Source organism: Erpetoichthys calabaricus, chromosome 10, assembly GCF_900747795.2.
Source record: "Erpetoichthys calabaricus chromosome 10, fErpCal1.3, whole genome shotgun sequence".
NCBI lineage: Eukaryota > Metazoa > Chordata > Cladistia > Polypteriformes > Polypteridae > Erpetoichthys > Erpetoichthys calabaricus.
This window is the reverse complement of record NC_041403.2, coordinates 90258370-90276701: the sequence shown is the minus strand read 5'-3', so window position 1 is coordinate 90276701 and position 18332 is coordinate 90258370. Positions and strand designations below refer to the sequence as shown.

General features: G+C 34.8%; 1 protein-coding gene across 1 annotated transcript; it reads right to left on the bottom strand.

Moving 5' to 3' along the window:
* Positions 1 to 600: 600 nt before the first annotated feature.
* gata5 (GATA binding protein 5) lies at positions 601 to 12011 on the bottom strand. The gene is made up of 7 exons (XM_028810596.2): positions 11843 to 12011; positions 10558 to 11243; positions 7601 to 7770; positions 5351 to 5479; positions 3698 to 3785; positions 3419 to 3546; positions 601 to 1380 (listed from the first exon to the last, which is right to left on the bottom strand). Exons 2-7 carry the CDS (start codon positions 11084 to 11086, stop codon positions 1237 to 1239), a joined length of 1188 nt encoding a protein of 395 aa, XP_028666429.1. The 5' UTR covers positions 11087 to 11243; positions 11843 to 12011; the 3' UTR covers positions 601 to 1236.
* Positions 12012 to 18332: the final 6321 nt, after the last annotated feature.

Genomic DNA, 18332 nt, shown 5'->3' with positions numbered 1-18332 from the left:
TTTTTGTATATGACAAATATTTGCAATTTCAGCTCTGTTGATGGGGTAACTCTTACTTGTTTTTTAAAGCAGCTTCTTTTAACTCTAACATTAAAATATTATGATAACTTTGATGTAGTAAGTATCTTCCATCCATCCATTTTCCAACCCGCTGAATCCAAACACAGGGTCACGGGGGTCTGCTGGAGCCAATCCCAGCCAACACAGGGCACAAGGCAGGGAACCAATCCTGGGCAGGGTGCCAACCCACCACAGGACACACACAAACACACCCACACACCAAGCACACACTAGGGCCAATTTAGAATCGCCAATCCACCTAACCTGCATGTCTTTGGACTGTGGGAGGAAACCGGAGCGCCCGGAGGAAACCCACGCAGACACGGGGAGAACATGCAAACTCCACGCAGGGAGGACCCGGGAAGCGAACCCGGGTCTCCTAACTGCGAGGCAAGTAAGTATCTTTGATCAGACTAAATGTAAAATTAAACAAAAATCAGAATTTGAATAAGGAATAAAAAAAACTATGGTTCTGCAAAGACCACCAACTCCAGTGACAAATGGGACAGCAAAACATGAAACTAATCCAGGGAGAATAAATATGAGTCTTTATTAGAAATATTTTTATTGACGGTTAAAATTGTTGAACAATATTTGTGATGAAATGTCCGTGTTTCTTCAGCCACCTTTATGAATATGTATTTAATTTTGAAATGGATTGTCAAAATTACTTAAAAGGAAAACAATTTCAATTCAAAATATTCAAAGGACAATAAAATAACATTATATTTTTAATAAAATACAGCAGATAAGTCTGTTTTTACATATCCACAAATTTATCAGAAGCTTCCATTTTTTAAGTCATTTTTAAAAGCGACCTTAATTGCACTTTAAGACAAAAAAAGAAAAAAATCAATGGGAGATATTTTTTTCCAAATACACACACACTCTCATATATTGGCCTAATATAAATGGGTGTGTATGTGTTCCCATACTTTTACTAAATTAAGATTTATGAAGACACCAAGGTACCACATAATGCAAATGTTTTACTAGAAAAAAAAATTAAATTAGTGTTATCTTTCATCACACGTGATCTGGTACAATCAAATTTAGAAACTGAACAATTAATTTACATCAGCTGCTTCATCATAGAAGTCCATAGGTAGTTATTTTTTGGAGACCAGCACCACAGCAGGCTGGAAGCCATTTTTCTGCCCTTGCAGACACAAGTCCTTATGCTAATGCCATCGCACACCATGAGTCCTGTCTCATAGAGCCTGATAAGCCAGTCTGCTGGGCAAGGGAGGCAGCTGTGAAGTGGTAGTCCTCAAATTTGAGCTCAGAATGACCACCGAGTTCATCTACATGAGATGATCCCTGAAAAAATAAAATAAAATATAAATTATCTTTACAGACATTAGCAAGAACTGCATGATAGAAAATAGTTTAAACATGTAATAACTGCTATTCTTTTGAAATTCAAATACATTTTGTATTGCTTGTCAATAAATGTAATCCACACAATGAAACTTTGTTAGCAGCCAGTGTAAGGAAATAAAAACATGGCACAAATAATATTAGGCAATGCATGCACTAGGAAAGAATCAGTATTCTATAAGTAGCACAAATCTAAAACAACCATTTGCACTGCATGGGCTGTCCTGACAACAGGGTTAGGGTTGAAGCCATCCCAAGATGTGATTCCATTCTAGAGCAGACCACACACTCTTGTTCACCTTAACCAAAGTCATCTAACTTTCTAAATAACCTGCTGGGGTTTTTTTTTCTTTCTTTCTTTTTGAACGTCACAGAAAATGCTAGTCCCATGATCAAAAGTACTGGATTATTACAGATTGAGACCTTAGACATTAATGGTGAAAGGATTGTTTATTTTGGATATACACTTTTCAGCAAGCCACTCATTAGAAGTACAGATAAACAAATCACTATATGTAAATAGACACATTACACACAATCAACATTTAATGAATTATCTTTAACAATGAAATATTTATTTCAACTGACATTGCATACTGTTTATATTGTGATTTTTGTTGTGCTCATAAAATGCCAACTTGTAAAATACAGCTTCTTCGCAATTTCGTAAAAATTAGTAGTTTCTTAACATTTCATCTAGTAGATATCTAGGATCTTTTAGAATATTTATCATCTACAGGGAAATTATTGCTACCTTTAAGCTTAAGAGTCTTAGGAGTCACACTTTTACAACTTCAGGGAAAATGTATCGTACAGTACAGAGAATATGTGTTTAATGTATTTTTCAATTATATATTTTGGCCTCTGTATCTAAAATTATAAATGTTCTTTCCATCCCTCATCTCTGTCTATACCTGGTTTTGAACTGAAATTCTGCTTGCAGAAGTGTCCTCAAAGCAGGATTTACCTCTAGATAGTATGCCATATCCATGGTAAAGCACACACAAATTGAGTTTAGAAATAATATTTGATCGGTATAGCTAGTCTTTATTTATGGCAGGAAGACAGGATTTTTGGAAGAAACATACCTGAATATTTAAAGAAAATTACCATGCACTGTGAGGTAACAATTCACATTCCACTACAACATATCCAATAAATGATATTATTATTATTATTGTTGCTAATATAATAATAATAATAATTATTATTATTATTATTAGTAGTAGTAGTAGTAGTAGCAGTAGTACTAGTAGTAGTATTATAGTGGTAAGCATTACTAGATTAAACACCAAATCATCAAAGTGGTTAGAACTGCTGCCTCACAGTTACAGTGTCCTGAATTTGCACAACAGACCTGGGAGCTGCCTGTGTGGAGTTGCACATTTTAACCATATGTGATTTTTTTTTAATCCAAGTACTTCAGTTTTCTTACATATCTCAATGATTTACTGTATATGTTAGCTTAATGTGCAATTGTAAATTGGCCTACTGATTGTGTATGCCTTGTGATGGATTGCAACCCAGCCCATGTAAGTTTATTCAATAATTCAGTAATAGCTACCAGCTCCTTATAATTCTGAACAGGATAAGCAGTATTGAAACTTGATCAACAGAAAGAAGGATGTTTGAATGTCTGAATTTTTTTAAATAAATATTTTCCTCTGGTCCATCCATGTTGTCTCAATACTAAACCTTCCATCTGCAGAAAAATGTATTTTATATTGCTCTATTTTATAGGTAATGCCATCACAAAGCACATACATATCTGTTTACAAATATTTTCACAACTGACGTATAACTAGCTTGGAGCCCCACAGTGTGTCAGTGGATAGAACCATCAACTATATATTATTATATTAACATAATCAAACAGAGAACCCATATTGTTATGTGGTTAGGGGGGCAGAATTCCCAGTACAATGTCAGAAGTGCTCCGGCTTAATAGAAACACTTATTAGCCAAAGTAAAAGCTTACCTGTGTCACTGAAACTACAGTTTGACCTGGAAATGGTGAAGAGGCTATACTGGGCTCACTCTTAATAGTGGAAGCTTTTTCTGAATTATTCATTGGTAGGGGTGAACTTGTACCAGTAGTGGAAGAACCTGAAACAAAAATAAGTAAAAAATAATCAGTGTATTATTATTATTATTATTTATTATTATTATTATTATTATTATTATTATTGTTGTTGTTGTTGTTATTATTATTATTATTTAAAATTCAGGACTTTGTTAGAAATACAAATGGCCTCACCTGTTGAGCTCTTAGATTTGTTCATATTTTTCGGTTTTCGTTTCCGTGTTTGGATGCTTTCTTTTTTCATGGCCAAAGGTCTTGGGACCTAAAAATCAATAATGAAGAAATACTTTTGAACCATGTGCTAAATAATTATAATTATCGCAAAAACTTGTTTTTAATTTAGTCTGATTTGGTTTGATATACTTTATTAATCCAAGCGGAAATTGACAAACCCCTCGTTAATTTAGAATACACTAACAGCTGTATAATATACTGTAAAGTTTTATCATTCTGTTCATTTCCTGAATCTGCTTGATCAGACTTTTGAATTTCAGGAAATCAAAAATTATCCTGGCAGCTTTGGATTCAAGGCCAACTGTAGATGAGGTGGCAGCCTATCATATGGTGGCAGCCTATCATATAGGTAATAGTAACACAAACTCTCACAGCTAGTTTTTTGATCACTTTAAAGTAGCCAATTAAACTATTATGCATGACATATACAGTATACATGTGCAATATCCACATAAAACGTGACAAGAAAATTATGTAAACCTGGTCTCCTGAAGATGTAAGGCTGCAGCACTAAGTGCTTTACTTCCTTGCTACAGTTTTAACCATTAATTGTATATCACAGAAATAACCTTATCCATTTTTGAAGGGAATTATTTCTTAAAACTACAATGTGCTCAAAGGCTGAGTCTGGATCAGATGGTATCACAATAAATTAAATATTAATTATATTAATATTAAATATTGATACGTTTTTAGGTAAACGTGTATGCATTTATTTGACTGTTTAATCAATGTTAAAAACAAGGTGTAGACTTAAATATATATTTTATATTAATTGTGTTCCTTGAATATCATAAAGACTAAATATTTAACGTTAATTTTAAAAAAAGTGTGTCCCGTCTAAACGTTGACATAACGTTTAAAGGAAAAACATTTTCTTTTGTGTATTACACTGGATATTCCTCTGCACACGCATGAATACTTTACAGGTATTTAGTGTTTAGCATAACGCACAGTACTGTAAAATGTTCCTGCGCCTAAATTATATTTACTGTGTTGTTCAATGTGTATGTGACACATTCACAGTAAGTGAGCTGTCGACAGAAGTGAAATGAAGCCCACAGATCCCACGGTTCTCCCTGCACGGAGGTGACTCCAGGTTTTACCATTTTAACGCAGCTTGTCGGAAGGGAAGGTTCTTCTTTAAAAATGACATAGCAATATACAGTATAAGCATTTATACAATCTACTGTTTTACAGTAATAATCTTAAAAGTTTTACTGCAAAATTAGTAAAACAATCATATTGATTATTGGAATGAATCGCTGAATTACGTTTTAAAGTATTGTTTTACTGTTTTGGTTATTTTTTTATTTTTTACCTCGTAAATAACACTATAAACCATTTGAAACGCTGACATGAAAATTACGGGTATAATGAAAAACCTACTCTGTATCGTGTCGTTAAAATGCGAGTTGTCACATATTCACTTCTTTACAGTATTTATTTTTTCGCGTTCTCACTAAGTCTCCACCTCTTTTTTAAGAGTATTTCATACTTGCCCTGCTCTCAGTTAGTGGCGCGTGTCTTTGCTATCGAAATATTTTATTTCATTAAATTAACTTGTCAAGACGCTTAAAGATGAACCATTACCCCATGAAGTTTCATGTACAGTCCACAGGCGTTGCACACTGGCTCCCCTTCTGCATTTCGTCTCCATAGCGTGGTGGTGGTGGTGTGACAGTTCGTACAGCACAGACCGGCGCGTCTCGAGGAGGTCTGCTGAAATATGAATGGCAAGAAAAATGTCAGGGTCTAGAAATCGCTAGCCATGTTTAATCACCTTCATCAATCAAAATGCATATTTTAATCGTTACTGTTCATTGAGTAATTTGAATCCCAAAACTGAGAACCAATATTAATAATATAAACAATAAACAATGTATATAGCTAGTTGTTCCATTAAGGTGAAAAATGTTGACCCAATTAGTCCAGCGCATCTTCAAATTAGAAAATGTCTCTGACTTTGAAGTTTTATTTTTTCATAATTCAGAGTGGTTCCTCTTTACTTAACTGTACGGTAAAATAATCCCTAGGGATACTGTGCTAATGTTGTGAAAACTTTCTTATTTTATTCCCTACTATAATATTATTATATGACTTCTGAGAGAGTCGTTTCGGAAAAGGCGGTACACTCTTAAAAATAAAGGTGCCTGAGTGGCTCGTCAGAGCGATGCCATAGGGGAATCATTTTTGATTGCCAAAAGACCCATTCACATGAAAGCTTCCGAAAGAACTTTTTTTTCATATATATTAGCAGGCTCCATGCAGTAAATAACCATGGAGTAGATGGTAACACTGCGGTGGGTTGACACCCTGCCCGGGATTGGTTCCTGCCTTGTGCCCTGTGTTGGCTGGGATTGGCTCCAGCAGACCCCCGTGATCCTGTGTTCGGATTCAGCGAGTTGGAAAATGGATGGATGGATGGATGGATGGATAGATGGTAACAGATTTGTGAAACACCAATGGGACATAGTGTTAAAAAGACTCTTGCATACAACAACACAGGCTAAATCCAGGTTTTCGTAATCCGTTAGTCTCCGGCTAGAATATCACACATGAAAGATTTACGTTTTTTACATAGATTTTCAAATCACAAAGAACTAATTTAATATGCAAAAAAAAACCTTCCCAGAATGAAATGATGCTTTGTCAAGCAATAGTTCTACAATAAACCATACAACCCAGTAAAGAGCTATAAAGTGCCATTAAAGACCCATTATTTTTAAGAATGTAGAAGATAATGCAAAAGTGAGAACCGTAAACAAGCGTGTTTCTCCAAAACTGAGTTTTCTGGACGTTAACTTTAGGTGAGTGTTTTTCATCTTCTAAATCAAGTTTTGCCTTCTTTTTTTAAAGAATATTGATATTAGTTTTTTGACTGACACCCCTATCCAAAGCGACTTACAAAATTTATGTTACAATTGATCATATGTCCTTTTTAATTAAAGAATAGGGAGTTGAAGTGACTTGCTGCTGGTCACAAGTGCAGTGCCTGTTACGGGATTTGCACCCACAACTACAGGGTCTGAAGTCCAAATCCCTGTCCACTAAGACACACTGTCTGTATAAAAACAATTTCAAACATGCACAAAAATCAGAAAATTGTGTTTCTTTAATATTACTGTGCGATTCACGTTAATATTTTCTTCCTTAAAAGCTATTCAATACATTTTAAGTTGTACTGAAAAAATATGGATCAATGAATTAAAAGTTTTAAAGTAAAGCTGTTAAATACTGCATCACATAGAAACGATGTTTCATATTATGGCTAAATACAGACCTGACCTCTTAAAGGAAGCTGTTGAACTTTGTATTGAGCATTGATTTTCCGTTTTATTTCAGAGAGAACAATGTCGCTCACAAGATATGCCCAGGTTTACACAACTTCTTTATGGCGACATTTTTGTGGCCTCAGTCAACAAGTTAGTGTAAATCATAGGTCCAATAATTAACCACCCTCTCTCTTACTTCCACGGTGGGTGAAAAATGTTCGGCCTCCCCTCTGTTTTTCATAGCAGTAGTTTTAAAAGTAGCAGTAGTACAAACGTTATTTTATTTTATTTTGCTTCTAAAACGGAGGATTAATTGCTACAATGTTAAACGCACTTTATTTATTGTCTCATAGCAATTTCTGAATGAACCTTCACAATGTTTTACCACCATTAGTCGATACAAAAAGGATCACTAAATGTTTTTACAGGTCTCTTTCGAAGACAAAACTAAACTTGCAGTATAGGGCACGCATGGCTTTTTGAAGTAATCAGCATAATTACTTCATGCTTCAACATGCTAAAACATAAATAGCTATCCAAAAATCTGAAGGGTGACTATTCGCCTTACCAGTCTTTTCTGTGGTTTAATTAGTGGCCTGTTGATCCCGTTCATTTTGTGGTACAGACCACAGGCGTTACAGAGGTAATGACCTGTGCCATCACGCCTCCAGAGTGGTGTAGAGATGGAGCCGCAATTCACGCATTCTCGGCCTTCTCCAGGAAACTCTTCAAGCAATTCTAAAAGATTAAAAAATAATTAGTAATTTAATCGTTAGCTGTCACATATGAATTTTATTAAATATTTATGAAATTTCAAACTTACACAAGTTTTTTTCTTGCACATCATATAGAAATGCACTTTCCGTAAAAAGGTTTACTCTTGTATGAAGAAACTACGTCCGAAACTCTGCCTTTACACAAAACATTGTTACCGATATATTTTTACAGGCGACTGCGTTTGATTTGTAAATTTGCATTATTTTAAACTGTTTTAAATACAACCGTTATATTTTTACAATTTTTATACAATACCACTCATATAATAGTCTTCTTAAATATTGCATTGTCTTTAATACCAATAAAACATTTAATCACTTTTATTAATGACACAAATCCACCAAATCAGTTGTACGTTTCTGAACTAACATATTCCCTACCACTGAAATGTTGCATCAAATTAACAATATTATTACACGCGTGTCATAAACAGTAAAGTTGTTGTTTGCAGCGATTAGTAATTTAAGAATTTGTGCAATGAGTCTTTAATTTACATGTGGCACGTGTATACTGAAGTCAAGAGAGCAATAATGTACAGAAAGTTTATTTTAGCTTCCAAAACGCTCCTCGTATTTGACCGCTTTATTAATCTAAGCGTCTGCTTTATTGAATGCATTAAGTATGCCATATAATGCATAAGAAGTGATCAAAACATAAATATAGGATTTTTGCTGGAAAAGGTGGATTGGAGAGTCCTTTGCCGAGGTGAAGAACGGCATGTGCGATTTTTCTCGGTTCTGTGGTTTGCAGGTCTGCGGCGACACGCAGGCGGGTATTGGGAGAGACGGAATGTCTAATGGTGATTTAAACGCCTTTCTGATCCAGCGTTTCTAATATCAATCACACCTCGGACTGTGCCTAAATGACAAAATACAGACACCCATAAAGGAAATCCCTTGGGCCAGGGTGTCTGTACTTTTTACATTTTGGTTTTAGCAATGATGATCCTCTTTAAAGCGCATGGCTATTAAAAGTTTGAAATTAGTTCCTTTGAAATGTTGCCTTAAAATAATATTTTAAAAATGCTTAATTAACTCGCATCACTTTTCTAAACTTTTTGCATATAAGTTTGAAGTGTAAGTTCCACAAATGAATTAAACATTTTTCAAAAGTGTACCTTTATACTGTACACAATGATGCATAACCGCGCATATTATTATTTTTATTATTGTTATTATTATTATTATTATTATTACAACAACAACTACTACTACATCACTGTTTTTGTGATAAAATTTGATCTCGTAATGTTACACCAAATAGCAAAATTATTAGCCCAATATTCTAAAAGTCCGTATTGGTTCTGAATATATAGTTTTCTATCCAGCTATGTTTATCATCATACAAAATCAAAACGAGCACCCCGTTCTGTACTGCATGCTTCGAGATACACGTTATATCTTAAATAGCACCATAGAAAAAAAAATAATCATATAATATTGAAAAGCAGAATACAAAACCAAAAAAGTCTCCCAAAACATATGACTGTCCAAAACATCTATACTGTTTACATTCCTCTTACTATAAAGATAAGCTCGTTTGATTCACTGCAGTAAACCTGATAACAGCTAGTGTTTAAAACAACAAAATTATACTGTTTTCCCTTCTGCTTTTCTTTTGCCAATAAGAAGATGTAAAAAAAATAAATAAAATAAAACTAAAAATAACCTGTAAACCAGTTAATGTGTCACTGCTACATTGTAATACCAAGTTATTAACATGTGTGACGAGTGAATACTCGACTGTGCTCCAGCGCTGAAACACATACCGTATGATGTTTGGGAAAGTTAAGTCAAATAAATACAATATCATTTTTCTTTTTCTGATATACGTTCATTTACATCTGTAGACAACAAAAGCGTCACAAGCTTCAAAATATCCCAGATATTTCAACGGCTAAAAGCTTGCGGAACTTCCCGTAAAGTTAATAACGCAAATATTCTGGTTATACTGTTCATACTGTAAATACTTATTTACAGTTATATAAATCAACACAATTTGTAATATTTCAGTCTTCTGAGTTTGCTGTTTTAGAACGGTTACTGTCCACACAAACTCGCCTATTAGTCACAAGACACACATACTGTAATGGATGTCAGCTTTGTTTGTCAAAAAGTATATATTAATGATGGAGACTGGTACCGAGAGCGCGATAGTAATGGTGGGGTGTATGAAAACACAGATGCGACTCCTTTTAACTTCTGCAAACGCATCAAAGTAACAAGCATTGTATTCTAATCAACCCTTGACATTTTTATTTACAATTGAAATAAAGACCACTTTGAACCACATACCCTTCTAAAAAGACTATTGAAGTTCTCTTTTGTATGTGTTTTAAAAATAGTTTTAACTAGAAAAGGTGAATTTCCTAAACGACAAAGGAGCTTTGTATCAACAAATCTAGTAACCCTAGAAGTCCCTGCTTATTTGTTTTGTTGAAAAAGCTGCTGTCCCTTTTTACATATCAGGTTGGTGACTCAGTCAGTAAAGTTTAAGCCAAAAGTGTCACACTTAATTCAAAGCGACCGAGGTTTTGATTTGCCATCTTGGTTAAGTTCATGTTCGATTTATTACAACTGTTAACTAAATAATATACATACCTGTGAAGATCACAGACAGATAGATAGATAGATAGATAGATAGATAGATAGATAGATAGATAGATAGATAGATAGATAGATAGATAGATAGATAGATAGATAGATAAAAAGATAGAAAAAAAAATAAAGCATTGTTAGTTACTCATACCTAGGCTGGGTCGCCTTCCGGCCAGTCCGGCCTGTCTGCTTTGAAGGTTGTGGATCATGCTACTCTCAAAATGTCCAGCAGCCCACGATGAGGCCACATCAGGTGTCATGTAGGTGTGATAGGGGCTAGAATAAGACCCGCTGACAGAGCGGACTAAGGCATTGCTGTATTGCTCCACACGGCTCCCATTGCTGATCACCAAGGGGTTCTGGTACGATCCTTCTCTGGTTACGTTTCCGCTGACTGGAGGGCTGTGTGAGTAAGAAAACCCGGAGGAAGGATGAGGGCTGCCTGGGTTAAACGCAGAGTTGTCGGCTCCAGCCTGCGGCCAGCCGTGGTGGTTAGTTATGGAGTGCGTCTGATGAGCAGTGTCGCAGCTCTGTAGGTAGGGCAGTGTCTGAAGCATTGAAGGGACCCGAGTGGTCGGGACATACACAGGAGAATTGCCCGTTGAGTGAATATAGCTCCCCGTATCATGTGGATAAGCGGATTGACCGTGGTTTGATGCTAAAGCCAAACTTTGATACATCCCGGAGACAGTGATCACTTTTTCCTGTTGATTCGAACGGTGTATTCCTTTGGCAATAAGTATTCCCAGCGTTTTCGGGTCTGTCAACTGAGATGTAACTCCTTGAAACGCAGTGTTGAATAAACAAGGCGTCTTGTGCTTCTAAACTCGATACAACCTGTAAAGGCAAGGACATACAAAATACACATTGGTTTCTTGGATATTCATACTTTTATTAATATTTACATAAAATATGTAGCTTTTCAATTTGTCGTGTTCATCCTTAAAAATACACTAAATGTGTTATCTTATTTATGAAGCAATCCTCCTGTATTTGTCAAAACTTCTAAAGTATCTGTAAAATGTAATGTATACAGTCGAATATAAGCAGCACGAGTCTCTATTCCTTAATTGTATAAGAGTGCTTTTCAGTATTAAATTCACACTTTGCATAGCGCACACAATACTGAAAAAATACAAATGCCTTACTTTTACACTTTTTATACACACATTTAAAATATTGATATCGCACCGTTCCACTTTCAACTACGAGGTATATGGTATTAAACTCTTACTGCATCCTCGTCAGTACCAGATAAAACTATATCATATCAGAGACAGTTTAATCGCAGATCATACAAAGAACATTGCAATATTGATAACTGCTTGCACAAAACTAATAGAAATTTCATCCAAAACCCCTCAGAGCATTATCTAAATAGATAAGAGCAGTCGGAAGATAAGTCATTTCATAAGATACATCAGGCAGCTACTTACAGGACACGTCGAATGTGATGCAAAAAGCGAAGACCTTCTTGAAACTCAATTCAGATAGCGCAGTGCGACCCAGCAGCAAACAAGTATACGTAAGATATCCGTAATACGATTTGGCTGACCGTAACAATCTTCAAAAATAGTAAAGTCCTTGTAGCAGCGTTAACTGCCGCAGTCTGCGATAATCTCCCATTAGAAGTGGGTTCTCCTGGCTCGGCCTCGGCTACTTCACAGCAAGTTATTTGTACCGCCTGTACCACGTGACACGTCCTATAGGTAGAGATCCTAGGCGTCGGGAAATGGGTGTCTACCTGAGGCAGACGCTGCTCGGGATCGATTGGCATTGTTCACCATCAATCATTGCCAGGTTTTTAATATTTCTGAACAATTACCTTTGTTTTATTGTAGTTCTAAAGGAAAGCACTGTAGTATTATGTACGTTTATCGTTTAGCGAATGGAGATGACGCGCTTATGATCTAATTAAAATGTTTATGTTTTATGGTTAGATTAGCTCGTATATTAGCCTCGCTAATTCCTCATGAAATTGTGCTTGGTTTTAAAGAGGAAACACAACAAAACGGTTATATGCGAATACACAACGATTTCGCCGCAGCGGCGATTTGCGAAGCACACTTTTCTATAACATACCCTCTCGTTCTGAATCACTATAAGAAACGATTTCGTGTTTTTAGATAATGAAAAGTTTTATTAGCAATATCGTTAGAGTAACGCAAAGACAGGGTTACATTATGTCAAAATCAGCATACTATAATGTTCTTTCTTCAGTTCAATAAAATCGGTTGTTCTGTAATACATTTTCTGTAAACGTTTCGGTAACAGATGGTATTCTGTGATCTTGTAAGTACTTTGTAAAGAATGATGAAGTTGTCAATTTTATTGGTCAAGACATTTTTAGTATCATCTTAACAGTGAAAGCAAAATATAAGAGTTGAGTATAAAAGGTAAAATATATCGCTTATATACAGCAAGACAAGGAAGCTTTTTGCACGCTGTCTTTGTAGACACACGGTTAAGTAGCGGATTACGGTAAAGAAGACTTTCTAGAAAATATTGAATTCAAACCGGTGTTTCAAAAAAATCGAAAGGAGGAAAGCCTGCAGTTTCCTCAAAACTGATTAATAGCTGATCTTTGATAACCTAGCATGGCATGAAACACTTCATCATTTTAAATGCGAAATTGCTAAACAAAAGCTACTAGAATATTTAATTATACTGAAAAAGACCTGAAATAAACTGTTACTTATTTTGTGATATTGATTTATTTCTAGTTCATCTAGCCATCTAGCCACCTGTCCATTCTTACATCCATTCCCCCCACTACCCGTGCAGCTATGTATTGATCAGGATCTCGGGGACTGTATTGATTCTGTGATTTGAGAAATTTATAAAATAAACAACGGCTAAATTAATTGTGCGTGTGTTTATATAATTGGTTCATAATAGGCATACACTTTATTGTTTTTTAAGTCAACATAATGAATAATGAAAATGAAGCAAATTTTACTTCTGACATATTATGAAATTCTTTACAAGAAAACTTGCATAATGAGGTTTATCTTTAAGTTTGATTCATTAATCTAATGGGTTAAATCTGCAGCCACCTTGTAATAAATGTCAGAAGATAAGTCTTCTTTGACTTTAAAGTATATCTCCAGGTTAACAATACATTATTTAGGTGACTAATGGATACATTAAAGTAATATTAATACGTTTAGTATAGCGAGTGTATAAAGCACAAGTGTTCCAATCAAAGCAAATCTCAATAGCAGTACCTGACTAAAACAGGTTACAATGTCACGGTTTATTTCCTTAGTTATTCATATCTCATTCTTAACATCTTATTGAACATCATATTTGACCGATTGTTTTCTAAAGAGCTTTGTTTATTTTGAAAACGGTGCGGAATTTCACGACCGTGCAAATGTTGGAAATTTTAGACAAAACATGTGAATCTGTTTTTAATATAATGCGATTACTGCTCTAGAGTAGATGTTATCCCTGCAATATTATCAGCAGAAAAAGATCAAGACAGAAAGATCAATTGTGGTAAGATTAATGGTAGACAGAAATCAATATTGAGAAATATTCCGAGTAATTGGGAGTCAACTGGAACTAGAAGCATTTGCTTTACATTCTTGTAGTAATATTTACACTATACAAATTGTTAATATTTCGCACAAATGCCCAGTTTTTATATGTTTGGACAACTTTATGAAACCTTTGGTTCAAGTAGGTTTATGCAGGTATTTTATTACAGAAACAGACCACGGAATAGAAGACTGATAATTACAATTTACGCAAATAAATTAACTTTGATTTACCAAGCATATGGACATGATTCAACACATTGTGTTGTTCCCATACCATTTTAAAAAGTGCTAGTTTGATCACGGACAGTTTAGGGTCAAGATCAATTACTACAAAAAATGAGTGTGTGCATGTGTGGATTTATGACCTACTATTTCCTAGAGTGAACTGACATATTCTTGTACGTTTTCAATACATATATATGACTGATTATCAATTAAATCCGTATTCGTTTCTTCTTGAACAATGTAATTGTCATAACTAACTTTTACTTTACAAAGGAAAAGCGATGCCTCTGAATGAAAAAAGTACATGCTGCTTTAATTTATTGGAATCAATAATCATTAATGTAGCTCTTCAGCAGATCCACCCTTTAATTGTTCTCCTTTTTTTTTTTAAAGTACAAAGCCTGTAATTTTTTTCCCCTACAGACAGAAATTTAAACCATGCACAATGTACAGAAAGTCGCCTCTGAAATTATTTTAACCTTAATGCAACATAAAGCCGTGCTGGAGAAAATTCAAGTATCTTGTGCGTGTCAGTGTTTAATTGGCAAATAAGGAGATTTTGATTACGGGCTGCATATCATTCGGTTTTATGCCAGTAACTGCGTGTATCTGCAAAGAAGGACTTGGGTATGACGGGGAATGGGCGGGGGGCGATTGGCTGATGCTGCCAAAGAGTCTGCCCGTGTCCAGTGGACTCAGCCTTAGCGTATTTCCCACGAGTGTTTAAAGCTGATTTTAATAAAGCGTATATAATTGCAGGAGCTGTACATTTTTTAAATAGAAAACATGCTGCGAATGTTTTCGATCATCAATGTTGTATGCGTATGCGTTTTAGCTTATTGATTCTTTTTTTAATTGGCACTGAGAATGCAAAACTCATATTTTGTGTAGAGAACATAACAAATAAAAATAAATGTTTGCACCTTAAGCGAGAGCATTAAGACAGAACTGTCAAAATATGAAATAGGCACATCTGTTGAAAATTAGCTTTTGTCTTAACTTTCAGACGATTATCTTTAGTCCGTGTATTTCCTTCTGCATCTGACACCTTTGTTTGTCTCGATTATTATTCTATATCATACCAAGCAGAATAGCTATTTAGGCATTGTTGTGTGCCCGGTTAAGGAGATTCTAAGTAACCGAATATTTAGAAGAACTCTGGTTTTGTGACATTTTTAAAACTAAGCTTTTTAATAATTATTGACTTGAGTGATCGTAATAGTACGAATGTCTATATAATTTAAAACTCTCTAAAACAATAACGGCCGTGGTTATATGGGTTTGTTTTCTGTGATATCATCCGATAATCGAAAATTGAGGTGTTGCAGTTTAAATAATGTATATATTAAGATTTGACTTATCTGAGCAATTTTTAACAGTGTTCAAAGCTATACTTTATCATCAACGACAACAATAATAAACCTATTCGATTCTTGCTAAGACTACTGTTGTGTTACAAATTCATTTTCAGAAGCTGACCGTTCCAGTACAGCATCTGAGGGAGCCCGAATCTATGAGGGTGAGACAGCGCAACGCAACTCTGCCCGGACTTGCACCTCAACATCACTCTCATTCTCACTTGTGTCGTCCTAAAAAATGCCAGCCAACTAACTTGACATCTTTGGGATAGTTTGAGTGAGAACCGGATTAACAGAAGAACTGAAAATGAGTCAACCAGAAAATAACTTATAAGGATTTGTTACATGAATACTTACAGCACTAATATTTAAATCGAAAACTGTTAAAGTTAGAGGTGTTAGCAAGTCTTCTTCGTGTTAATTGAAAGTAAAGTAAATTAAGTAGTGGCTGATTCCTACGGCCTTCCTCCTGAGAGGTTTAATCACCATCCATTTTTTCAACTAATGCATCGTATCTTTGTTTTTGAAATCACTGTTTAACGACGTAAAATATATAAAGTAATATTATAATTCGAAAATTAGAATGCACACTCCATACACTCAGCCACTGTGGCTTATAGGTCAAGGCTTTGGACCTCAAACCCTGAGGTTCTGGGTTCAAATGCCGGTATCCACATTGTGCGACAATGAGCACGTCACTTCAACTGCTGTGCTCCTAGGAAAAACAAAAAGAAATATAACAAATTGTATCTTAGATACTGTAAATCGACTAGGATTAAGTAATAATAATGCACACTTATGTTAACGGCAGATTTAATAAGTTTAATCACAGAAGAAAATGAATTAAAATCTTAAACATTATTAAGAGAAATAAAAATATACATCCTTAACATTTTTCGCGAAAAAAAGGCCAACAATCTTGTTAGGGTCTTGTAACAGAACATCATTTTTAAGCACTAATCACTGTATTGTCTTAATGGAAATAAGATCTCCTGTAACTGCCGTAGACGAATTACACAGTAACGGCAGCCAGTAGTATCTAATGGCCTCCTTCTTTACACTATACACATAAACTGAGCGGCTCTCATGACCGCAGAGCACCATTTCTGACCATGCGGTTTGTTTCGAAGTGGTCAGCCAATGTCTTCGAATTCTGCTTTTACAACATTTACACACACAACTTTCAATTACCAGTGGTTACTTAATTTTGTAGGTAGTAAATAAAAAATATTAATTTTGAGGTTGGGTTTAACTTAAAAGGCTCCTAGCGTTCAAATAGTAACTTTAATTACTCAACCTGTATAAGTCTCTCAGGATACTTCAATCGATGGTATTATATAAGACTGTAATTTTCATTCCCACTCATTGTAGACTTTACGTTTTACTGAAATATGTTTATTCTCATTCTTATCTTGTGCAAAGACAAGGCCAGATATTTTAAAGAAAAAAAACGGTATAAGAAGGAATAGTAACATAAAATGGTCTGCAAAAATACTGGAAATTGATTTTCTGCCTTTTTAAGATAATAGCTAGTGCTTTAATGATATTAATAATAATCTTATCAGTAAAAGAAATACAGATAAACACTGACAGTTGTTAGAATGGCTGCAGTTTTGAATTCTTTTAATTATTTAGTTTAACAAGAATTTTGAGATTTCTATACCCCAAGCTGCATGAAAGAGTACAAAATAATAACTTTTGTTAGTTTTAAAAATAATTATATATACTCAATAGAAGATTTTTTTCTTACAAAAGTTTTAGAGTCAATGAATTAACTTGTTTTGGAGGTTTAATTTGTATTAAAACATACAAAAAGTTTACTACTGATTTTTAAATACAGTCATAACTGTACTGTCATATTAATGATATCATCAGAGTCTGTCAATATTGTATCATTTTCTTATCCTTAAGGTTAATGTAGCTTAGTTAGTTCTGAGGCTATTCAGTTTAAAGCTGAGTGGAACTGTCATACAACTCAATCGACTTGAGTTTGAAACACACAACCATCACTGTACAATATGTTTGATATTTCCATGTACACTCAATGTTTATTTGGGTTTTCACAGGATACCCTATTTCCTCTTACAGCCCAAAGAGATTAGGTGATTGCTGAGAGCAAACTGACCCAGTATGAGTAACACAACAGTGTTCAGTCCAGGACTGATGTCTTTCTTTGGCTCAGCTGATACATGCTCTGGATCACCATGGCACTGTAATCTAATGAACGGGCTAAGATAGAAATGGATATATAATTCTAAAACTATATAGAACAGTGGTCTCCAACTCTGGTCCTGGAGGGCCACAGTGGCTGCTGGTTTTCATTCTACCATTTTTCTTAGGTGACCAATTTTTGCTGCTAATTAACTCCTTTTTCTTTCATTTTAGTTGACTTGTTTATTAAGATTAGTTCCCCTGAATTTCTTCATCAATCCTCTGTATTGCTTCATTTCTTTCCTTAAATGGCACCCAAACATAAATGAAATGTGAAGTGAGTAAACCAACAGAAGACCAACTAAATCAGGGCCTCCAACTCCAACCAATTTCACTCTAAGCGGTTGCTTAATTAGGCTCTGATTCTTGTTTTTAATGAAACACGTTCTTTAATTCCATGGCTTGTTGCTGCTCTTATTGTACAATGGCGTACATTTCCAAAATTATTGACTTTCTCTTTTCTAAGAATTTTACAATTAAAATGTGTTGTGTACCTGAGCAAATCAACATTCCTGAGACCTTCATCTTTCTTTATTTTCAGATACTGTATGATGGACACAGTTTGCTGATCATATTTTGGCTCATTT